The sequence below is a fragment of the Daphnia carinata genome, chromosome 8, assembly GCF_022539665.2.
Source record: "Daphnia carinata strain CSIRO-1 chromosome 8, CSIRO_AGI_Dcar_HiC_V3, whole genome shotgun sequence".
NCBI lineage: Eukaryota > Metazoa > Arthropoda > Branchiopoda > Diplostraca > Daphniidae > Daphnia > Daphnia carinata.
Window position 1 is genome coordinate 2,099,765 of NC_081338.1, and position 16,321 is coordinate 2,116,085.

The following is a 16,321-nucleotide window of genomic DNA, read 5'->3' on the forward strand; positions in this document are numbered from 1 at the left end:
TTCAGGTATTTTTAACAATTCATTTGACTCTGGTGCCACTTTGTTACTCGTGAAAAAGAAATTGATTTCGTTAAATGACACTCTAGGGAATGGAGCATATGTCAAGCAACAAGTGAAAGCCTTGGTTCAAGAGAAATAGAAGCAGTCGAGGACATGGTAGTCGAAGAAAACATGTACCATGCCCAAGATTTACCTCGCTTCGTTCCTTATAACCCACTTACGCAACATAGCATACCAGATAAAAGTATGCCGATTGTGTAGAGGCGCTCATTGGAGCCTACCTCAGAGCTTGTGGTCCAAGAGGGGCTCTGCTTTTCATATCCTGGCTTGGATTGATGATGCTCCTTGTCCTTGAGGAAGGTTCGTATGGCTTCTGGACTCTGTCTCACCTGTCTCACCTTTGGTTGATCAGCCATTACATGTTCTTGTTATGCTTGATCACGTGTTAGCTAGATTTGATTCGTTTGAAGAAAAGATCTGCTATAAGTTTAACGACCGCTCCTAGCTGTTATAGGCCTTCAGCCACGCCTTGTACTATCTCAACAGATTGTCCGATTGCTATCAAATACTCGAATTCCTCGGTGATGCCCTCTTAGGTAAAAATGTTTCAATTATAAGTAGAAAAACTCCACTCAACTTTTACAGTGTTGACACGTCATTTATTTAGCTTTCTGAGTTCTTTTCGCGCCATTGCCGCGCCTCATGCCTCAGACTGTTTTTAGCTTTATCTGAGTGCAGTCATGGATTCCACCTCGTCACCGCTTAGCGAAGGGTCGTATTCCATTGACTCGAGAGTGAATTTAGAAGTTAGAAGAAACTCTCCCTTTCCTAGAGGGCCTAGATCATCACGTTCTAGATCGCGCTCCTGGTCAAGACGATACGACGTATCATCGCAGGATCACAGGAGAGACAGAAGCAGAGAACGTAGACGTCGGAACAGATCAAGATCACGAGATCGGCATCGTAGACGTTCACCACGCCGGTCATCAAGGAGCCGCTCCAGATCTCGACGCAGAGAGCGTTCTTCAAGATCCTCGCAGACGCCCCCACCTACGCCAGCCCTAGACCGAATCTTTCCAAAGGAGGCGTCAGCCCAACTAGCATCTTGGATGTCTGTTGGACAGAAACCAGCTCAAACTAGAGAGCTGAGGGACATTTTTAAACCGGCGTTCGAGGACAAAAATTTTCTGTTGTCATGCCCAAAAATGGATGACGTGGTAGAGCGGCAGATTTCCCGCAACAGGCACAGTAAATTCATCGCACAGAGAGAGTTGATCTGGAAATCAACACAGCTTAAGGTATTAGATATCGCCAGACCGCTGATTTCGCTTTGGAACCGCTTAGCTCCAAATACAGAGGAAGGGACGATTTTGGAGAGCGCGATCCGTCTTTGGGCGGAAGCTCACTTCTTTATCTCAAAGAATAGGAGAGCCAACGTGATGAATAGCGTTTATCCACGCTTCAAATCTCTTTTGAAAGATCCCGCCAACTTTTCGCCTTCGGAAGTTGCCCAGCTTTTTGGTCCGACCTTTACATCCGCTCTTCTGCAAGCAGCCGACGAGGACGCAAAATTACAAAAAGTCGCATCAGTCGGAAGGATCAGTGGAGGATTCGGCCAAAAAACTCAACAGAAACAAGCGGATAAGCCAGAGAATCCTCGCCCCGGGACTTCGAGACAAGGAGACCCGTCTGAGAGACGTGGTTACCAGACAAGGTACACTGACAGTCTCCCTCTTTTCTTTCCGGTCGTTAAGACACCCACACTGGGTAGGACGTCTACTTTAGTCAGAAAAAAGGTAGGAGCTAGACTTAGATTCTTTGCTGTAGCGTGGCGTGCGTTGACCAATGACCCTTGGATCCATGAGATCATAGAGTCGGGTTACAAAATCGTTTTCGAGTCGGAACCTTTTCAATCTAAAGAACCGGGGGAATGCGTGATGAGTCAGCAAATGGATTTGGTCTGCGACGCGGAAGTATCGGATTTGTTGAAGAAAGAGGCCATTGTCAGAGCCCCAGAAACACCGGGTTTTTACAGTAGATTGTTCGCCATTCCTAAGAAAACGGGGGGTTATAGGCCGATAATCAACCTAAAGAATCTCAACCAGCACATAGTTTACAAGCATTTTAAAATGGAGGGGTTGGACGTTGTAAAAAATTTGTTAAAAAAGGGGGATTGGATGGCTAAGCTTGACTTAAAGGATGCCTACCTGACGGTACCCGTGTGCTTCGCCCATCAGCCCTTTTTGCGTTTTAGGTGGAGAGAAAACGCCTACCAATTTACATGTCTACCTTTTGGGCTGGCGCCAGCCCCTCGGGTGTTTACTAAACTTTTAAAACCTGTAATGACGGCCCTACGTTCGAAAGGGGTGAGGGTGATCATTTACCTAGACGACATGTTATTTTTGAATGAGAGGAGGGAGGGGCTGTTAACAGATGTGAAGCTAGCGTCAGACCTCCTTCAAGGGCTTGGTTTTCTCATCAACTGGGAAAAATCGCACCCGTCACCTTCCCAAACTTTGGAATTCCTAGGGATGATTTTGGATTCCCCGTCGCTGGCCTTCATTTTGCCAGAAAAGAAGAGGGAAAAAACTCGCAAGCTTTGTGTTCAGGCGCTGAAACATAATAGGGTAAAATTAAGAGACCTTGCAAAGATAATGGGCAACTTTGCTTGGGCCATTCCGGCCGTGCCGTTTGCACAGGCTCATTACAGGAAAGTCCAGCGTGATTTAATTCGGGCACTGCACAAGAATGTGGGGGATTTCGAAAGCTGTTTCACCTTATCCGAGGAAGCTAAAGCTGACCTTAGCTGGTGGATCACGAATATGGACTCATCAAAGGGTAAAGTCATTTTTTCAGGCGAGCCAGACATGACTATTTTTTCGGACGCGTCAATGACCGGATGGGGAGCGGTTTTTAACAGGAGCACCGCTAGAGGTCCATGGTCAGTGGAAGATGGCCAAAGACACATAAACGAATTGGAACTCCTGGCCGCTTTTTTCGCCCTCCAGTCGTTTGCCGCTACGGCATCCAACATATCCATCTCTTTACAGATGGATAACTGCACGGCGGTGTGCTATATTAACAGAGGAGGAACTCATTCGAGATCCCTTTCTGATTTAGCGACACAGATCTCATCATGGTGCGAGAGTCGCCAAATTACGGTTCACTCGAGTTACCTGCCGGGACACCTCAACATTGTCGCCGACCGAGAGTCAAGGATGGGACTAGACAGCAGCGACTGGGCGCTCGATCAAGAGGTTTTCACGGCTATAAACAACGTCTGGACATGCCAGGTGGACCTGTTCGCAGCGGCCTGGAACAACAAACTAGAAAAATTCTTTGCCTGGACTCCGCAACCACAGGCAACCGGAGTAGACGCGTTCTCGACCAGTTGGAAAGGCTTAAAAGCTTACGCCTTTCCCCCTTTGGCCTCATCCTCAGGAGTCTAGCGAAGATTCGCAGAGAGCAAGCATCGCTGGTTCTTGTGTCCCCATACTGGCCCAGCGCGGCATGGTACCCGCTCCTGTTGGAGCTAGCGGTAGACGTGCCAAGGATGTTAAGGCCAGACGCCAAGCTGCTAACCTCACCGTCGGGGGAAGCTCACCCGCTTCCGCTATGCCTCATCGCATGGAAGTTATCCGGCAACGCTTACAAAACCAAGGCCTTTCGGAGACGGTGGTCAACCTATTGCTGGATGGGACACGCCAATCCACACAAGCTACTTACCAGTCGGCCTGGAACAATTGGCTCGGTTGGTGCCTCAGGCGGGATCTTGATCCCGTGTCAGTGTCTTTGAATTCTGTGCTAGAGTATCTGGCGGAATTGCACACGGAGAACTGTTCCTACAGCCTTCTCAACATCCATAGGTCGATGCTGTCGACCACCCTAGAGCAAGCAGGCTCCATTCCGGTGGGGCAGCTGCCTTCAGTAAAGCAGCTTTTGAGAGGAGCGTTTAACCGTAATCCGCCCAAGCCAAGATACTCCAACACCTGGGACGTTAGTAAGGTGGTAACCTTGTTGGCGTCATGGGGTCCTAACGACCAGATCAGCCGGACGCAGCTGTCCAAAAAATTAACAACGTTGTTGGCTCTGTCAACGTTTCTCAGAGTCTCGGAGTTGAGCTCTATCACACGCAGCTCAGTAGAGATTTCGAGTACAGGAGCCTCGTTCGCCCTCAGCCGACCGAGGAAGGCACAACGGAGTGGCTCACTCCAGACGATAGGAATCGACGCTCTAAACGATCCTCGAATATGCCCAGTACAGTGCTTGGGTGCCTATCTGCTCGCTACAGACACAAAAAGAAACGAGAGCAACAGAGACCTCCTATTCATAGGGGCGATCGCACCCTTTAAGCAGGTCTCCTCCAGCACACTTAGTCGCTGGATTAAGTCGGTCCTCATGGAAGCGGGAGTTGAAGCATCCTTTACGGCCCACTCGACAAGGGGCGCGGCTGCATCGCACGCATTGGCTCAAGGGACCCCGATTGACTCAGTTTTAGCAATGGGCAATTGGGCAGCGGAATCTACCTTCACACGTTTTTATAGGCGTACAGTGGCTCCTAGCATTCCGATTTCTCGGGCGGTTCTTGAACCCCAATTTTCCGCTCAGCAAGTACTTTGAAATCACTGTAAAAGTTGAGCGGAGTTTTTCTACTTATAATTTTTTAATTGCTCGAGGGATCGCTTCAGCGATCCCGCGGAGCAATTGGGATTATAAGTGGGAAAAACGTAGGAAGACTTTACAGTCTATTTCCCACCCACAAAAAAAAAAAAAAAAATTGCAAAGTATTATTATTTTTTACCCGCCCAGACCTGTAATTAAAAGTCTTTGTTTGGTGTTGTGGATTCCCAATGCAGGAGCAGAGGAGGTGGTCGAGGTAGGCAGGGACCATTAAGACAAGTGAAGGAAGCATCAAAATAATTTCAGTTCCAGGAGCTACGGAAGTCCTATTATATTCCAGCTAATCTGGCAGCCTTCTTCGGTCAGAAAATCCTTCCAGAAGTTGAAAAGAAATTTTTTGTGTTAATGTCTCGGTTCCTTCCCCTCTTTTGTTCCCTACTTTCCTCTTCCTATGGATCCGCACTCAGAAGCTAACGGGTCTGAGGCATGAGGCGCGGCAATGGCGCGAAAAGAACTCAGAAAGCTAAATAAATGACGTGTCAACACTGTAAAAGTCTTCCTACGTTTTTCCCACTTATAATCCCAATTGCTCCGCGGGATCGCTGAAGCGATCCCTCGATCAATTAAAAAATTAACATTTGGTATTTATTAAATGGCTTTTTGCTGACGTTTCAATAGATTACCTTATAATGCGGTAACTGTACAAAAAACCTACCGCGTGATCAGCCTGGGGCCTTAACTGATTTGCGCTCGGCGTTTGCTGTTTTGGCGACCCGTTACGAATGTCAACTTCGAACGACGTATTCAACATTTGCCCACCGGAATTGGCTTCAAAGCCCCAGTAGAGGCGAGAACGTAACGTTTCTCTTTTTCCGAATTCTAGGATGCACCGGCGGACTGTCATGCACGCAAGGAAGGAAACCCAGCCAATGAACTAGAGAATTCCGATTACTCCAGGGACATCAGCATCATTTCATCAGTAGTGAGATTTAACCGTAAAGCTTCATTATTCTTGTCTGAACCTTTTTATTTTGATTTGCATGACTTTTGCCAGACTTCTTTCTAGTTATAAAAAATGTTTTTTGAAAATAACTCAACGCTTGTACTTGCAAAGGGCAATACACTGAATAAATTTCGATTCTTTCTGTAGCATAACGTTTCGACGTTTGTGACTTGCTGTACGTGTAATTCATATCAAGTAGAACTCAACAGAAAAGTAAAACAGTTCCACGTATAAAGTAAATTGGACGAATATACAGCAAGAACCAGTTCAGTGACAACTTTAATATAAAATGTATTCGATATTTGAGAAGCATGTGAGAAGTGTATCAAAAAACGCAGTGGATATCCACGTCGGGTGGTACTTCTGTCAGCGAATCACAGCGCGCGCACAGAATCACTTCCACACGAAATCATTTTTTGTCTTAGAATCACCAAAGAATTCCATTTTTGACTAGAGGATCACGAGAGATGGTTAGAGGTAAATTTAATAACTACGAAACCGGCCTCGAGTGGAAGTATCAAAAATGGCACCGGGAAAGTAAATGCCATCGAGAGAGAAAGAAAATTTGCGACTATCACCAACGATTGCTACATACCTCAAAGTCAGTGAGTTTCTAAAATTTCACAGTTGCTATTTAATAGCCAACAAGGCATTTCCAATACCCATTTCCTATTGCCTGATGTTCAAGGTATGGGACACCGTTTGTTTAATTAGAACCTATGTGGTTTTCGTGAGTTGAATCCCTTCGTTGGCCTAATCATATCAAGGCCGAAACTTTTTACTGTCTGGCTTAATAACATTAATTTTTGCACCAACAAGATGGTTTAAGAAATGCAACAAAGAATGAAACTGGTATGAAATGGCCTTTTTCTGTTACCAGCAAAATATGTGTGTACGATATATTTCTATAGCATATATATTAATGTAAATACATAAAGTGCATTTTTTTTTCAGTCTCTGCGTAACCGAAGAAAGTGTCTCTGATCAAACGCTTAACTTGATTCGTCAATTTTCTGCCCACAAATTGTCTTGTGGAGACTGCATTCACACACAATTTACGGCTCGGCTTGATTGGATCTGCGCCTCAGAACTGCTTTTAAAAATTTATTGCAATGATGCGGAAATGATGGACAAATTGAAAGAGCTCCCCCTGGTGTGTCGCCAGCATAGGCTTTCCGCAATCCGTGTTTCTATTGTTTTAGTCGATCCCCTGTTCCCAACCTTTATCTTTACCCGCTGATCCAACAAAGGAGCTTGGCTCCGTGGACAGTGTCAATTTACAATAGATGTCAGTATCACTTTCGAGTCCGTGTGGGTGAGTTCTGTCTTAAGTTATTGTCAGTCAGTCGTTAAAGATAGTGTGTGCTACCTCGTGTACGGGAGGATCAACAGCTGATACTCCATTCACCCCTTTGGCAATACAAAACCTCCACTGCCATCGTATAAATTTATTGCCCTATTTCCGAGCTCCCGAACATTGGTCCTTCGAACCGGAGCTCCATAGGGCTAAGAAGATGGAAACGACAAAGGAGGCTTTGTCGCCGACTAAGGCAACACCGGGTCCGACGGGGCTATTACCGGGTTCCACGGAACCATCATTCGACCCACCCAGGTCATTGAGTACTTTGACTACTGTACGCGAAGTTCCAGCAATGGGCCGAAGAGGCCATAGTATCGCGCACTTGCTGAGTCAGCCGACCCGTATTTCAGATGAAACGGTGGTTAGAGAAGAGGAAGAGAGGATTAAGAAAGAGAAGCTGGCCCGGAAGAATTTACGTCGAAAGATTTCGATGACGTGCACGGCAGCCCAAAGATTAATCGAGAGTTATGGATCACGTGGTGCTATCCAGGGGCTAGTAGACCACGTGCAGCAATTGCTAGTCGACGCTGAAGAAGCAAATGTACGAATTGCGGGCGATGCTATCAATGAAGATGTTGATGAACAATATAAGATACACTTAACCTACGTCCAACAAGTCGGCGTGGTTACCGAAAACTTTCGGCTGTATCGAGAAGCCCGAAGAGACGACGCAACGACCAGAGCAAGCAGTCAGAAGAATGCAGATCTCGTGCAGCCGACAACCCAACAGTCCATCGAGCATTCAAGTTCATCGTCATCTCATCAGGCTGGCAGTCAATATTCACATCATACTTCATGTTCCGGTACCCGACATTCGAATGGCGGGTCTTGTCCCCATAAGCTAAACCAACGGCCAGGAGATCGTTCGAGACAACGGTCACGTAGTCGATCTCCATCCCAACACGACAGTCATCGTTCCGGTTTTCGCCGACGAGCAGCACGGGTCAGAGCCTAGGTCCAGAGGCTCTACTTCGAGAGAGCGAGCGGAGGCGGAACAGGCCTTACAAAAGCTAACGCTCGTGGAAGAAGAAAGAGACCTAGAACGCAAAATTGAGGGACGAAAGGAGAACGATGTCCAAGAATGGTGCCAATCACAGCAAATACGGCGGCACGACGAGTTCATGGATGATTTGGCTCCCGATACATGGATCGACCTCTACCGAGAGGGCCGATTGCAGCTTCCACAGTGGTCCAACCATGGAGCTGGATCTACGATAAAGGCGGAGCTAGAAGATTTCCATGGACAAGCGCTGGAATGGTTCACCTGGATCGACCTTTTCCGAGCGCTAGTCCACGACACAACGAGAGCCGCGGCAGAGAAGTTGGCGATCCTTAAACGACGTCTGCGTGGAGAATGTGCAGATATCGTGCATGGTCCCGGAGGTGGGGAAACTGCCTACGTTGAGGCACTTACTCGTTTAAAGGAGACGTATGGTCGACGAGACGTAATGAGAGCAGCGCTCGTTCAGGCTCTGGATAAATTGGAGATGGGCAGGCAGGACCCGAACTCCTTCCGGCGTTTTGCTGAGAAAACCCGAACTTACCTTTTTGATTTGAATAGAATCGGTGAGACGGCCACTACACACATTATTGACCGGATTTGCCTCAAGCTTCAACTACCTGACCGGCTCGCGTGGAATGAGGAACGTGGAACCGGATTGGAGAAAATGAATCTCCTGACTTTCGGGAGGTGGTTATGCAAGCGGGCCGCGGCCTATCAAAATGCCCATAGCCTCGCAGCGGAACAGTTTTCTGTCCCAACCATAAAGCCACCTTACAAGTATTCCACCCGATCGCATTCTACCAACATCAAAATGGAGCGGAAAGGAAGCGCAAGTGGATTCAGTGGTAAATCCGGCAATGGCAAAACTTTTTGTTTCCAATGCGAAGGATCGCATCGGTTAGAGGTGTGTCCAGTCTTTAACGAAATGGCTACGAAAGAAAGGTTATTCTTCTGCATCCGCCGAAGATTATGTTTTATTTGCTTTGGTCCGAACCACTCATCGCGCGAATGCAAACTCAGGAAGCCATGTACCTCTCCAGGATGCAAACATTGGCATCACTTTCTTCTCCACGACGAAGCGGAGTTAGATACCAAGAACGTGCGTCCGGCAGCTGCACGGGTGAACTCCAAGAGACAGACGACCGCAGTGGCGATGCTTCATTTGGACGTGTTCGATGCCGACGGGCATACAGTCAAGGCAAACGTGTTTGTGGACGAAGGCAGCGACAGTACGCTCTTCCGTGACGCGTTTATACGGAGACTTCGACTGAGTGGAGTCTCCCAGACTCTTTCCGTAGATGGAGCTGGAGCGATTAAAAACAAGTACGCTTCTCAACGAGTGCAACTGCAAATGAAGCTTCCCACCGGTGAAATAATAACATTAGTCGGCTCAACGATGCCGACCGTCGCTAGTCCAGTTCCTACAGTAGATTGGGGTACGCTGAAGTCAAGGTGGACACATCTAGCAGATCTACCAATAACAACGAGCGGTGGACGAGTCGACATTTTGCTGGGCAGCGACGTGGTGCACTTGACAACGGCCCTGGAATCACGCATAGGTCGGGATTATGAACCTACGGCAAGGTGGACGAGAATTGGGTGGATCGTACGCGGGGCTATAGGAGATCCTTCTCCAACGAACGCCGTAAGGACCCACACTATCTTCGCCACAAACGACGACGTCGATCTCCTGGCTCAGCAATTCAAGAGGTTCTGTGACACGGAAGATTTTGGGATAGAACATAGGAGCCCTGGTCTATCCGAAACTGATAAGCGAGCCATACAGATTCTCGAGTCTGGCGTACGGAAACTGGAGGTCGGATACGAGGCTCCAATCACCTGGAAGACGGGGGAGCCATCGTTGCCGAACAATCGGATCTTGGCGGAGAGCAGATTGGAGAGTCTACTACGTTGATTCCGCAGCGACTCAACGTTCGAGGCAAGCTACCGCGCTGCTATGGAGAAGAATTTCTCGGAAGGATATGCCGTGATGCTTACGGATACCACAAGTGGGCCGGAGTACTACTTGGCGCATCACGGGGTTCAAAAGGGGAAGAAGACGAGGGTAGTGTTCGATGCAGCTGCCAAATTCAAGGGAAGGTGCCTAAATGATAGCATAATCAGCGGGCCCGCGCTGCAAGCACCCCTTCCGGCCGTCATCATAAAATTCAGAGAAGGTGAAATAGCCTGGGCTTCTGATATCTGCGCGATGTTTAGCCGGATACGGCTGAAAGAAGAAGACTGCCGTTTCTTCCGGTTCCTATGGCGCCGAAAAGGGGAAGACGTCACGCGAGTATGTGAATTCAAACGTTTACCCTTTGGAGCCACTTGCTCCCCCTTCATTGCCATTAGTCTTACTCGAAGGGCAGCCGTCGACTTTGCCACCGACCCAAAGGTTATAGAAGCGGTGGAAACGAAGATGTATGTCGACGACTACTTGAGCTCAGCGACGACAGTGGCACAGGGCGTGCAAGAGGCCAGAGGAGTTCAGCGAGCCCTCTCTGAAGGAGATATGCACCTCCAAGGATGGCTGTCGAACTCTATCGAATTTCTGGAGTCTCTGTCCCTCCAAAGTGTTTCTACCGACAGCACAGAATTATCCCTGGATGGTGGAAAACGGAGAAAGTCCTGGGAGTATATTGGAAGGCACGGGAAGACGTTCTCACCTTCCGAGTGAGTAACTTAGAAGATGTCGCTTATACTCGCGTAGGAATCGCGAGTAAGGTTGCTAGCATCTTCGACCCGCAAGGAATGGCTGCCCCCATGATCGTCAAGGCGAAGATCAAGCTCCGAGAGTTGGGCGTACAGGGTCTTCAGTGGCCTGATCCAGTTGACGGCGAAAATAGAGTATGGTGGGAGAACTGGTTTTCAACTCTCCAGCAGCTGAATGCGGTGGAAGTACCACGATGTCTCTTCCCGAATGAGAAAGACATCGTAAGAACGGAACTACATGGATTCGGAGACGCTTCCGAAGAGGCTCATGCAGCAGTGATTTACCTCCGCCATGTATACAACACCGGAGAGGTCGCGGTGCGACAGGTCCGCGCGACCACGAAACTCGCTCCAAAGCAAACCATTTCTATTCCGAAGCTGGAATTAAACTCCTCTCTACAAGTGGCTAGATTGGCGAGAACGGTGGGAGGAGCCCTCACTCGGAAGGTCCATCGGCGGTTTCTATGGACAGATAGCAGTACGGTGAGGAATTGGATCCGTGCTACAGCCGCAAAATATCAAGTGTACGTCAGCCATCGCGTGGGCGAAATTCAAGCTCTCACGGAACCGAATGAATGGCGCTTTATTCCAGGTCGGCTGAACCCAGCCGATATCGCAACGAGATCCATCTTAGTGGCAGAGGCGCTGCCGAGTTGCTGGTGGAAAGGTCCAGAGTTCCTGCATCTACCCGAAGATCAGTGGCCAAAGGATCTGCCGTGGATGGCGGTGCTGGATGAGATACGTCCAGTCCGGGCGCAACAGACGAACACCCAAACCTCCAGTTTGGATTGGGACGGTATAAAAATCGAAATCGACGACCTTCCGTCTTTAGTACGTTTGGAAGGAGGTTACCTAGAGCTCGTGAAGCGCTGTCAGGAAGAGGCCTACTCGGAGGAGATCTGTCGACTACAATCCGGAAAATGGCTCCAAAAGAGTTCCAGTCTTCTATCTTTAGCTCCAATTTTAGGAGCAGATGGATTGGTACGGCTTGGTGGGCGCGCCGGGAGGGCGAAATTACCGTACGAGGAACTTCACCCCCCTCTGCTTCCGGCAAAGCATCCATTCACCGCCACTATTGTCCGTGCGTTTCATTTGTCGCTGAAGCATGTTGGAACGGATTACCAAATCTGTTTCATCCGACAGCATTTTTGGATTCCCGGAGGCCGCGAACTTGTTAAGAGGATCCGTCGGGAGTGTGAAAAATGCCGGCGAGAAAGAGCAAAACCGGGAGAGCAGATAATGGCGGATCTACACGAATCAAGACTGGAATTTGGGTCTCCACCCTTCACCAGGACAGCCTGCGACCTTTTCGGGCCCATCGATGTTTTGCTGTCGCGGAACCGGACTGCCAAACGATGGGGAGTCCTATTCACTTGTCTGGTGACGCGGGCAGTTTACTTGGAGATGGTTACTACCCTCTCTTCCGACGACTTTCTTCTGATCTTACGGAGATTCATTGGTCTCTACGGCCAACCTCGGGTGTTCCACACAGATAATGGCACCAACTTTGTCGGCGCTGAACGAGAACTGAGAGAAGCGGCGGCCGAACTGTTCAAGGACCCAGAGGTGGTCCAATTTATCCGCCGAAAGGGAATGCAGTGGAAGTTCCAGCCTCCAAGAACGCCTCATTTCGGGGGAGCCCACGAATCTCTCGTGCGGTCAGCCAAGAGAGCGTTGTACGCTGCATTAGATGAAGAAAAGAAGTCTCTACGTCACCCGACAGAGGAGACGCTTCGTACAATGTTGTATGAAGTAGCGGGGCTACTGAATGGTAGGCCCCTGACCGCGGCTAGTGAAGATCCAGAGGATTTACGCCCCCTGACACCCGCGGATTTCCTCAATCGTGCAAATACGGCCAGCCCACCACACGGTACTTTCGACGATGCTCTACCGAAAGAGCATTACCGTTATCTCCAGCGAGTACTGAACGTTTTCTGGGATCATTGGAGGAAAGTGTATCTCCAGTCGCTGGCGGGACGTTCGAAATGGAAAAAGCCGACGACTAATTTTGCCGTCGGAGACCTAGTCTTAGAGATAGACAAATCATCAAGACGAAGCCAATGGAATCTCGGCCGCGTTGTTGACGTATTTCCCGGTCCGGATGGATTTGTTCGTACCATCCCGGTGAAGATGGAACGCGGTACGTTTCGCCGAGGGATCGGAAACTTCGCCCTGCTGGAAGCAGCATCCGCCGAACCTGCTCAAGAGTCGCCGGATGCGGGGGAGTATGGTGTGTCGCCAGCATAGGCTTTCCGCAATCCGTGTTTCTATTGTTTTAGTCGATCCCCTGTTCCCAACCTTTATCTTTACCCGCTGATCCAACAAAGGAGCTTGGCTCCGTGGACAGTGTCAATTTACAATAGATGTCAGTATCACTTTCGAGTCCGTGTGGGTGAGTTCTGTCTTAAGTTATTGTCAGTCAGTCGTTAAAGATAGTGTGTGCTACCTCGTGTACGGGAGGATCAACAGCTGATACTCCATTCACCCCTTTGGCAATACAAAACCTCCACTGCCATCGTATAAATTTATTGCCCTATTTCCGAGCTCCCGAACACCCCCTGTTATTGTGTGCTGCCTTACAATGGCTTACAAACACTTGAAAGAATTCAAGTTGGAGCAGTTAGTAACCACCAAACGGTAAATGAAGGAATAGCAACAGTTTATTGCCTCTGCCAATTGTGGGTGTTACTAACCATCCGATACATTTTATGTATGTAATAGGAACCTGAAGCCCTACGAAGCTTTTCGAGACGATGTTTTACAAAGGGCAAACGTCTTCGAGATTTAATATGCATTTCATCTACAAGTAAGAAATCGTAGTCGGTGCTTACGGTATTTAAATCTAAACGTACAATAATTTTATCTTTAGGATGGAAATTGTGTGCGAAATTTAAATCTGGTTCTCCTGACCAAAGAAGCTGCTCCGCGACTTGTGGGCACAGTGTTTCATGTTCTTAATCGAACTAGGACAAAATTTGGGGCCAGGTGCGATTAAAGCAGCATTCTCTACTTTTCTTGGAATTTAGAATCAATTACCTCAACTATTTTAGGGTGTTACGTTCATGGCTTTTACCCGGTACATTACGTTAAGCTTACCCAAGCCTTGAGTTAGCTTGGATTGCGACCGCTCCAACCCCCCCCCCCCCCCCCAAGCTAACGATTCCAAGCTTAAATTTTTTACGATTTAAGCTTGGAAATTCAAGCTAGCCTAGGCCCGCGCGCCGCTAGCTTAGATTAGATTAAGCAAAAAAATAGAAGGCTGTGGCTGGGATTGAACTCGGGTCTTCCGCACCACTGTCGGATGTTCTTTCCGATGGACCATTCTATACATGATACATCTACTATTTCCGAACAATACAATAGAAATCTAGAAAAATACCTAAGTTTTTTTCGACAACAGGATCACAAACAGAATTTAAAAAACCTAAAGATGAAGTCGAAATTAAGTTAAACTTTCGTTCCCTCAAAAGTAATTAAACCAATTATGCTAAATGTTTTTTATTTTCAAACTTAAGTATGATTTGTTAATATTTTTGAAGGAAATGAACTATTTAAGATTAAAGTCCTATCATAACTAAGGCTTGTTTTAAGCATTTCTTATGCTAAATAATATATATTTTCCTAACTCCCATTTTTCTAGCTTAAACTTATTTCAGTAGCTTAATTTTTGTAAGCTAAAGGGCAAGCTTGCGAATTCACAGCTTGCGCAAGTTTAATTTTAAGGCGCTGAAGCAACTCCCCAAAACTCAAGCTAACTTAAACGTATCCCTAGCTTGAAATCTTTAAGCTAGCGACGGGGAAGCTTGATGAAGCTAGGATTTGGGCAAAAACAAAACGCAAGCTTACCGTTTCGTACGGGACGTCCTCTGGTTAAGCGTGCTTCCATTGGATCAAGGTTAGAATCAGTAGAATGGCTTGTTGCGCATTATGACGACCCCGAGATAGCACTGGGCAAAGATTTGCTTAAAACTCTTGCAGGTTTGGAAAATCAACTAACTGCAGTACGGTCAATTATTTGCTTCAGAGTCGTTACCACAGTAAAACAGATGCATGAATAATGTGAAATAGGTTCTTCACAAAGGTCAAAGCCGGAAAAGTTTTTTGCTCGTTGCAAATCTTGGTTGAGAATCAAAATTTTGTACACCCAACTCCAATTTCATTACCAGGAAGTTTGAACTTCGTCAATGAAACTCTTGTAGAGACGGCTGTAACTTCATAGCAATAGCAAATCATTATACTGAGCAATTAAATGAAATCGCTGTAACTTCAAAGGAAAAACCTTGGTTATTCCATCGTACCGATGACTATCCGCAAGTGGGCAATTTATTATTATCAGTCTGTGTATCGTGTGCTTATTAATTGAAATTATTACCTTTTTTCAGTTGTGCTAATGGAGAAGATTTATCAAATTGAAAGCCAATTTCATGTAAGTTACACCACTTATCGAACAAAGACACTCGGAAAATATAATAACGTAATTTTTGCGTAATTTTTATACTCGCATTGGTATCATTCAGGCATTGAAACCGTCCGTTCGCAAAACGATCGGCATATCGGTATATAAAGCGAAAACCCAAATCATGGCGAATCACATTTTGATATCCGTCATGAACGTTTGCTTCTAAGGTAAACTCATTATTCGACGTGAATTTTCGTTTCGAAATAGTGGCCGATTCGAACATTCCAGTGTACGGTATTTAGTACTTGACGGAAAGCAATTTAAAAAATAAAAGTTTCGTATGGTTTTTGCGTTGATTTCCCTTTCTATAATACTCCGCTACTCCCCTGCGATTGAACAGTGCTTATCAAATTATACCTGATCAAAACCGAATGAATGAAGTAACGACTGAGTAATGGTAGCTTTTTGGATGACCAATTCACCATGCCAGTCCCGTTATATGTTCATTCCTTTAAGTGAATTCGTTGCTATTTGGGTTCTGTAGACGTCATCATTGCTAAGCTGTAATATTCCATAAAGCATTCACGAACATATTTTTAAATTTCCTGTTATTTTTTGTAAGATTTTTTCCGTTGCAATTGAGCTTCCAGGGATTTCTGTTTTGATACGAATAGACTCGTTGAAGGAAGCCCACATATCGCAATACTTTATTGTAGTTATAAAGTGCAGCTCCTTGCGCACTGTTTTTACGCAGTTTGTTTCTGAACTATGTAGTTCCAAATTAAAATGCAATCTGTGGTGTTCCGTTGCCTCCATTTTTGCATGAGATTTACGAACAATGCGTTGCAGGAAAAAAAAAGAGGAATAAATATGTTTACCTTGCTCAAACTTTGCCGTTTTGATCAAGATAAGCCACGAGCTTTTTACCAGAAAGTTTTCTTAGGCTATACCGGCGCTTGAAAATCAACATTTATCATATTAACGCTACGCGTAGGCTAACCAAATGATTTAAATATATAGCAAAGAAAAATTACGTAGTAATACACGGTATGGAGCTGAATGTAAAAATCAATTTATATTTTTCCCCTCAGCTCAATAATTATGCTACTTTTAAAAAAGATTATTAAGGCCGAAATATATCTATGGCGTGTAAATGTTAAAGGGCGAATAATTCGGCTGCATTTTTGTCAGTACCAAATGCCCTCTGTAACAGGTTCATAGTTG

General features: G+C 46.6%; 3 protein-coding genes across 3 annotated transcripts; all 3 read left to right on the forward strand.

The window, feature by feature from the left end:
- Positions 1-740: 740 nt before the first annotated feature.
- Positions 741-1,592, forward strand: LOC130704120 (arginine and glutamate-rich protein 1-B-like; the record flags this gene model as incomplete). The annotated part of the gene is made up of 1 exon (XM_057525597.2): positions 741-1,592. A coding segment is annotated over exon 1 (852 nt), but the record flags the coding sequence as incomplete, so codon positions are not given.
- Positions 1,593-7,137: 5,545 nt separating this feature from the next.
- On the forward strand, positions 7,138-9,901 carry LOC130704121 (uncharacterized). The gene is made up of 2 exons (XM_057525598.1): positions 7,138-7,749; positions 7,841-9,901. The coding sequence occupies exons 1-2, from the start codon at positions 7,138-7,140 to the stop codon at positions 9,899-9,901; spliced, it is 2,673 nt and encodes an 890-aa protein (XP_057381581.1).
- A 611-nt stretch (positions 9,902-10,512) lies between these two features.
- Positions 10,513-12,945, forward strand: LOC130704122 (uncharacterized). The gene has a single exon (XM_057525599.1). It carries the CDS (start codon positions 10,513-10,515, stop codon positions 12,943-12,945), a length of 2,433 nt encoding a protein of 810 aa, XP_057381582.1.
- Positions 12,946-16,321: the final 3,376 nt, after the last annotated feature.

Bases quoted from the DNA above. Each gene is read 5' to 3' on its own strand.
- LOC130704121 (XM_057525598.1), top strand. From the start codon at position 7,138: ATGGAAACGACAAAGGAGGCTTTGTCGCCGACTAAGGCAACACCGGGT. The intron at 7,750-7,840 runs GCTGGCAGTCAA...ACCAACGGCCAG, and splicing joins GTTCATCGTCATCTCATCAG to GAGATCGTTCGAGACAACGG.
- LOC130704122 (XM_057525599.1), top strand. From the start codon at position 10,513: ATGGCTGTCGAACTCTATCGAATTTCTGGAGTCTCTGTCCCTCCAAAG.